The sequence below is a fragment of the Tasmannia lanceolata genome, unplaced genomic scaffold, assembly GCF_043159265.1.
Source record: "Tasmannia lanceolata isolate RefF3 unplaced genomic scaffold, GAP_Taslan_0.1 ptg000012l, whole genome shotgun sequence".
Classification (NCBI taxonomy): Eukaryota; Viridiplantae; Streptophyta; class Magnoliopsida; order Canellales; family Winteraceae; genus Tasmannia; species Tasmannia lanceolata.
The window spans coordinates 14,941,701-14,950,347 of NW_027518689.1; the positions used below are offsets into that span (position 1 = coordinate 14,941,701).

Here is an 8,647-nt window from a genome sequence, read left to right on the forward strand (position 1 = left end):
TCATCCAAAGCCGCCTACGTATCCCCGCCTCCCAAGAATCAAGGTAACGTAGTTCTTCGCACCTATTCTAAACTATAATGCCTAAGACATCTAGACCTCTATCCTAGACTCAATCTATAAGACCGGACTAGTTATTAAAGCTTCTTGCGCAATTATTTATGTTTAAATGGATTATGGATTATGGATTTTAAGACACCCTATATGCCCTAACTAAATGCAGGTGGGCCCTACATCCTATGTGCAACTAGGTTGTGTCCTAGGAAAAACCATAGGCTAACTAACGTATCCTAACCTAGTCATCAGTCAGCGAAAGTATTGCCAGCTGACCGGATGGAGGCGTTCCTATAACTCTAGGACAAACTCTTAACTATAAAACAAACATATAACAACCAAAATACTCTATCTAAGACAAACTCCTAACTCTAGAGGAAGATCTTTTGGAAAACATGTTTATTGAGAAACTTTTGAAATATTTTGCGTTTTTTAAAAGGCTTAAATGGTTTATTTACAAAATTTGACTGGACTTGGGACAAGAATCCCAAGCTGCCTACGTACCTCGTGGAAGAGGATCAAGCCAACGTAGTTTAGAAATTAACTCTCCTAACTACTCAAAAAAATTTAACTTTTCAAATGTTTTTGAAGTTTTCAAAGTTTTCAAATATTTTTGGACTTTAAAGTTTTCTAATGTTTTTGTAAATTCAAATGATTTCAATGTTCTTGGATTTTAAATGATTTCAATGTTTATGGATTTTAAAATATCAAATGCTATCACCCTTTTGGTCAAAGGCCAAAGGGAACACACAAAGTAACACCTTAGGGTAAAACCCTTAGGGTAAAGGGAAAACCCCAAACAAACAAACTAGTATCCCAAAAGAAGATGTAACCAAAAGAAGATGTAACAATTCACAAACAAGTAAACAAGTGTCCCAAGAATAATAAAAATGATCTAAGATCCCAAGTAAGTAAACCTCTAATAAGACCGAGTTAGTCTCTAACCAAGATGAAATAACAACTCCAAAGGAGAAACTCCTAACTAACAATACTAAAGAGATGGCGTAAACGAGTCAGAGACTCTCTAATAATACTACCAAAATGAAGGCAAATAAGTCAAAGACTCACTTTAGAAGAAAGGGTTACTCTACCAAGAGGCTGGGTAAACCTCCTAAAGGGAAAACTCTCTAAACAAGACAAGGTTTGTCTCCAAATAGGGGCTCTATAAATGAGGCAATACATGCCTCCTAGACATAAAGGTGGGTTCTAAGTATCACTATCATCGCCCTTGCAATGAATGACCAGAGCTAAGACAACTAACATACCAAGTTGGTCTCTAAGTAGTAGGGGTACAAATTGGGGTACAACTTAGAGAGGGCTCAATTAATCAGTCAAGGCATGCCTCATATATGAAAACTCTCTACTAAAGCAGACTCCCTAATGGATGGGCTATAAATGATAAAGCTTGTCTCCAAAGGAGAACTGCCTAATGAGACAAAGCGTGTCTCCTAATGGGGCTCTGGATAACTCTTTCATTGCCCATGCAATGAATAAGAGACCTAAAGTTCAAAGGTATCTAAAAGACTAGAAAATCCCTACTTAAGGAATGGGAAGGAAGAGAGAGGGTACAACCATGATCAAGTAAGTCCCTCTAAAGGTTGGGCTTGGGCTAACACCTTCATCGCCCACTAGGCTAAGCATGAATCAAGCATTAAAAGCACGCATTTGCATTCTACATGGAAGCTGAAAATTTGTATTTAAAATTACACTATCTAAATGACAAAACTAGTAAAAGTGATACACCCATCAAAATTGTAGGGGATACATCAGGAAACGTTTGATTAGTTATACACTTTGGCCGGTTCTCGCTGAAAGCAGCCGAAAAATGGCTAGCTTTGGGCTGATTTCAGAATTCATTTATGCAATTTTGCTTTTAAAATGTTCTGATGTGGTTTTGCAAAACAGGGGATCAAAAATACATTTTCAGAAAAATTGTTTAACTAAAAAGTTTTAGTAAATCGATCAAATAAACTTTTCTCTGTTGATAATTTTTGCTGGATCTTGCCGGAAGTGGCCGGAAAACGGCCATCTCCGGGCAAATTCAAATCTGGAAATGTAGTGCTTTTGGCTGACATCTTAAAAGTAGTATAAATTTTTCATTTTTCACCGTTGCGAGGCCCACAAGATGCCAAATAAAAGATCTCGGAAAGATCTACAACTTATGTGTATATCACTTTTGTTAGATCTAATCGGAGTTTAGTAAAAATTTGAAAATAAAATCTGGACAGCATGTAATTCAACACAATTTCATGACATTTCACATCGAAACTTCATTCAAACACAAGATCTATGGCTCTGTTCACTCTTTTTCCCCTCTGCAGGAAAAGAAAAGAAAGAAAAGGAATCTGACGTGGCAAAATGGAAAGGAAAGGAAAAGAAACTGTGATTTTCCTACGCTTTCTCGCTGTTCACTTGCCCAAAAAGCGAGGGAAAATATGGAGGAAACTTGTTTTCTTACTGTTCACTTGCCCAGAAAGCAAGGGAAAATATGCAGAAATCCATATTAAACATATTTTTTACTAGATTTTTTTTCGGCATTATCTGCTACCACATAAACAACACGTACATAGTATGATCCACCAACAGAAATTAAACATAAGTTATAACATTTCTACCTAACTCATACACCCAAAATATAGTTCATATATAAACGGTTCAACAAAAATTAGATAAACATCACATAGCCAAACGGCGCAAAATGCGCCCCAACATCTCCACTCGGTCCATCTCGTCCAGAGAGAGGAAGGCCTCAGCTTCCTTGTGATGCCCGTGAAGGTACACATAAGCATCAATGAGCTCACCTCTGACGAAACCATCAATGCTCTGCACTACATCTTTGAGGTCAGGGAGGCTATGTACCTCACCAGTAGTAATTTTGGCATCAGCAACCATTTTAATGCCCAGTCTGCATATAAAACCATAATGTGAGTCAACATACGTGATAAACAAGTGGAAAAAAAGTTTAAAATGCTACTGTCATAGGTACTAACCCCACACCAATGGCTAACCCCAAAAACCAAGGAACACTGTGGATGTCCTCTTCACGCTTGTCTTTCAAATCCTCATGGCGCTCATCATATGCATTTAAGGCTGCTTCTGCCTCCTTTCTTGTGGCATAGGAGCGATAAGATGCTCCACTATATCTGTTCACTTGAAGGTGACAGTCTGCCCAACTGTCGAATATGCCCACCTGTCGTCCCTTAAAAACCACATAAAACTTATCCTTCGCCATTACCTGGTACCATATAAACAACACATAATAGTTGCAATAACAAATGATAGATAAACAACGTTTACTTAGATGAGAGGCAAATATCATCCATGGAATCGGTCCAACAATTAGCTTTCAATAGAAACCCCTTGAATTTCTCATGAAAGGGTTAATTGGAGAGAGGCAAATATCATCCATGGAATCGGTCCAACAATTAGCTAAGCATGAAGAATTTAAAAACGTGCATGTTGACTAATCCTTATCTACCAATGTAAGAGATCTTGTGTGCCTCTTCCTTCTATGCTCATACCACTCCCATCAAAGTACTCATTTCACATTAAGATCATAACCCCTTTCATGAGAAATAGAATTAACAACAGTTAACATTATCACATTCCATTCACAACAAACCATACACTTGTCGAATCAAACTAAAACATTCCAAGCATATGATCGATCTCGATTTCATTCACAAGCTTTATAAGATAACATACAAAAACTATTGATGCAATATGGACAGCAACCCAACCGAACCCAATTGAACTTAATGCCCGCATAGTGTTAACAGAAGTAGGGCTTAAGCTCTTCTTGGAGGATGGAAAATGCTCACTGCATTTACACCCAAATAGTAGATGAAAAACCTGCACCTTAGATGGCTTCACTAGCCGACCTTGGCTGGATTCACTAGCCGAAATAAGCCACGAAGATAAGCAATGAGATGGCAAAAAACTTAAAACCCGCAATATCATTCTAGTGTATTGGTGTAAAAGGCTGACAGGAACATTACAGCCAATCACACAATAGCAAAGAATGGTCTAAGATAATAATGATGACCCGAATATATTGCAATAATCCATCAAACCCATTCAACCAAAATGTAGATAGACATCACATGGTTAGTTCAAATATAAACGGTTCAACAAAAAGACCCAACCACCAAAAAAACATCGACCGAAAAAAGGAACTCATAACTGCATAGGCTAGCGCCGTATAATGCGCCCCAACATCTCAACTCGGTCCATCTCGTCCAGAGAAAGGAAGGCCTCAGCATCCTTGTGACGCCCGTGCAGGTACACATAAGCATCAAGGAGCTCACCTCTGGGGAAACCATCAATGTTCAGCACCGCATCTTTAAGGTCAGGGAGGCTGTGCACCTCACCAGTAAAAATTATGGCATCAGCAACCCTATTAATGCTAGAAGACACAACTTGCAACTCCGATACAAGTGCAGCATTAGGACGCTTCTTTGACTTCTTCCCACCAGTAGCAGAAGTTGGGCCCCTGATAGGAGATGAGTCACTAAAGCCCGTGCTAACATCTACGGCAGGTGTAGATGAAGAAGCTCTAGCACGAGGCGGAGTACGGAGGAAGCTGTCGTCCATATCATCGAGCCCAACCGGAAGGGTCGATGAAGAAGCACCCGATGTGTCCTGCGTCGCCTGAGTGGGGACCGCTCTCCTATCTCTCACCTCATCTCCACGTGCGTAATCATCATCGCAAACAGGTTTCATCTCTTCATAGAGTGGATACCGTTTCGAAAAGAACCTCTGGTTTTCTAGATGCATCTGCAAACAATAATTGTCATTGTCACGAAGAGATGATTTAAACATGTAACTTATAAATGACTCATAGTGAAATACAAAAAAAAATTATTACCTTCAAGTAATCATTCTTCACTTCTTCGTCAACCAATATCTTGCACAAGGTTTCATCCCAGCCAAAGCCACTGAGATTAATAATGGAGTTCAGAGTCCTGTAGGTTGTCTTGAGTGTCTTTAACCGATTCTTGACATTTTCTTTTGTCAAGGTCTTGTTCAGGACATCAGACACTTCCTGCGCAACAGCATTGTAAGCGCACTCCTTGAACCCGGCACCAGTCTTCTGCCCTTCAGCTATCTGATTCTTAAGAGCTGCCAAAAGAACCCAATCCATAGCTCCATTCGACGCGACATTCACCTTCTTTTCGGTCGTACCTGCAGTTGTTGCCATCTCGCCTGTAAATTTCCGAAAGCATTCATATAAAAAATATTCAATCAAAGAAGTATTGATAATTAGTACTAATGCAAACATAAAAGTAATTTTAACCCATTAACCAATAGTAATGCAAACATAGAAATTACATGAACAAATCTCAACAAAGCACACCAAATGAGTATCTATAAAAATAGTACAACACAAAGCAAGGAATATAAGCTACGGTTCCAGCAAACTACACAACGAAATTGTGAAATCCACATCCAAACACAAGTGCACAACTATTGCGACCATGTCATTTCCTAACGACGACGTGCTTGGAAATCATTCCACATTTGATTCATGATTGTGGTTCGAATGTTACGACCTTCCCTTACATCCTCAGCCCTGGTCATAGGAGGAGGAGGAACAGGTCCTTCTTCCTCCTCTTCCTCTTTAGCTGGAAGCGATGCCAGCTCATCGTCAACATCCTGAATGTAAGAGTCGTCAGGCATCTCCCTCCTAATGTGGTTGTGGACACAACAACATGCCAACACTATGTCGATCTGCTTGAAATATGAATACATGGGTGCTGAATTTAATATGCTGAATCGCTTCTTCAAGACACCAAAAGTTCGCTCGATTACATTCCTGGCTGAAGAATGCCTTTGATTATACAACTCCTCGGCTTTTCTAGGTCTACGCCCTCTAATCTGATTGAGATGGTAACCAGTACCTCGGATTGGAGTTACAAAATGGGACAGGCATGGATACCCGGCATCACCAAGGTAAAACTTTCCTACAATCAAATAAAGGATTATACGTAAATTAGCCAAGTACTACAGAAACTGCATCAATACAAACAGAATAATAAGCTAACTATTACCTGGCAAAATGGGAATCTCGTTCGGTTTTGATATAGGAGATGCTAACACCCGTGAGTCCGATGCCGACCCCTCCCACCCACAAAAGACGTACGTAAACTTTAGGTCAAAGTCACAACAGGCTAACACATTTTGGGATGGGAAGTGCTTACGACAAATATATCTTTTTTGAATATCCTGAGATACTTATGCATGAATGTGGGTCCCGTCAATTGCACCAATACAATCATATAATAAGGACATTCCGATGTCAACCGTAAGTGTGAGCATACCGGCCTCAATTACTAACAACCTATTGTCGAAATGCGTAGCTATCGTAAACGTACCTTAAAGTAAGGCATAAAATTAGAATTATCAAGGATTGCCCGTGGTGTCTCCCTTGATGGACGTACTCTGAAGATGTCTTGCAGGATGAGAACAACATCGAGAACCTTATTAAAATACTTTGAAACAGTTGCCCCTGACCTTCTTGTGGTTGCCCTAACAGTACGATTCCTTTCGTTGTGTGCAATCACACTTAAGAAAATAGCCACATGTTCCTCAACAGTGCAGTGAATTGTGTCTTCCAACAATGCTGTGTTTCTGAAAATGCCCACGAAGGTGCGGAAGAACTGAACATCCATACGAAGAAGAGCAACACAATGGTCCTCTGCGTGCGTGATACGTCTAAGAAAGGTCCTACGGGTTAAGTACCCGCTTTCGTAAGGGGCTCTTGTAATATTCTGCTCAAGGTATAGTCGAACCCTAAGCGTAACTGCGGTCGCCGCAGAGATTACTATAGCTGCAGCTCGAAGGATCAACATCCGCCTATCTGCTGATTGATGAGGCATGATGGTAACCCTACCAAATACTAAAAAACAAAATTTAGGATAAGAAGACAACAGGCAAAGACACCATAACCACAATCACAACCATTGACAAAACTCCTACACCCACCACCAACCACCAAAGCACCGACAAGCAACCACAACCACCGTAACACCAAACAACATCATCCACAAAGCACCCACAACCACCCACAACTACTAAACCACCAAACCACCAAACACCAATCAAGCACCAAAGCACCAACATCCATCCAGAACCACAAAAACATTTAAACCATCATCAATAACCAAAGCACCAACATCCACCCACAACCACCAACACATCCATACCCAAAACATCCATACACCAACAACCAACGACAGAAGTATATAGTATTGCCATTGCAAACAGAAATCCCCCAAAATCAACCATAAAAACCATTGCAAAAAAGAAAAAAAATCCGTAACAAGCCATTGCAAACAGAAAAATAGCAAAAAAATGAAGAGAGAAGGGAAGAAAAGGGATCCGAACCCTAAAACCCAAATAAAGCTTTTAGATAAGCCATTGCAAACAGAATGCCCCAAAATCAGCCATAACAACCAAATCCGAACTCTAAAACCCAAATACACTAACAACCACCAACACATCCATACCCAAAACAGCCATACACCAACAACAACCGTATAACCGAGGGAGAGGGGGTTCTCCAGATCCGAACCCTAAAATAGGGAAGAAAAGGGATCCGAACCCTTAAAAACCCAAATAAAAGCTTTCTCAACAACTAAGACTGATATTTCCATGAAAAAAAATTAGTGCAGATCAGAACTTGTCGAGGATATTTGCAAGAAAAAAAGGCCAAAATCCCACAAAAAATGGAAAACGAAGAAGGAATGGAGAGATTCAGTAAAAAAATGAAAAAATGAGGGAGGAGGAGGAGAAATCTGAACCCGACCAACGTTTTACCCCGAAAAAACCAGAAAAAATCTCGAAAAAAATGAAAAACCGAGAGGGAATGGCGAGTTTGGGAGAAAATAAAATAGCAAATGAGAGTCAGGGAGAAGAGCACTATCCTTCGTAGTGTTCGCCGGAGGTGGAGCTCACCGGAGAAGATTATGTTGCCGGCGGGTTCATCGAGGGTTTCGTCGAATGAGGGTTTCGAGAGGAGAGAGACATGCAATGAGAAAGAAGAAAGATTTTCCCGTGCGTAGTCTTTCCTTTTCCCACTGTTTTTGCAAGATTTCACGAGAAAGGAAAATCGTGATTTAGAGGGAAAATCCATTTTCCACGTCATTTTCTTACATTTCCACATTGGTATTTCGATTTTCACGGGAAATAAAGCGAACGGCGGAAAGTAAGATTTGCGAGAAAATTTTGGGTTCTTTCCTTTCCTCTCATTTCTCGAGAAGGCAAGTGAACAGAGCCTATGGGAATTTGACACAAATATATGATAATACATGCTGATTAGGATTAGATCTAACCTTGCTAGTTTCAGTTTTGGATATCTGTAAGAATTTTCACAAAACACACATAGATTCACCATTTTGCACCGAATTTTGAGCTGAAATCTTAAAACGGCCATAACTTCTTCGTTTCTTGGCCGATTTTGGGCCATTACTATCCAAATCGAAGATCTCGACAAGCTCTACAACTCTTATGTGAAGTACAACACTCAGTTCTGTAGACACCCTCATTTTGCTTCGTTTCAAAGAAGTCCGGATTCTTATGATAAAACTATTTAGAG

General features: G+C 40.0%; 1 protein-coding gene across 1 annotated transcript; it reads right to left on the reverse strand.

Moving 5' to 3' along the window:
* Positions 1-2,727: 2,727 nt before the first annotated feature.
* LOC143888571 (uncharacterized) lies at positions 2,728-6,929 on the reverse strand. Its single transcript, XM_077393017.1, has 7 exons — positions 6,426-6,929; positions 6,102-6,198; positions 5,604-6,014; positions 4,919-5,256; positions 4,276-4,827; positions 3,042-3,286; positions 2,728-2,956 (listed from the first exon to the last, which is right to left on the reverse strand). The coding sequence occupies exons 1-7, from the start codon at positions 6,927-6,929 to the stop codon at positions 2,728-2,730; spliced, it is 2,376 nt and encodes a 791-aa protein (XP_077249132.1).
* Positions 6,930-8,647: the final 1,718 nt, after the last annotated feature.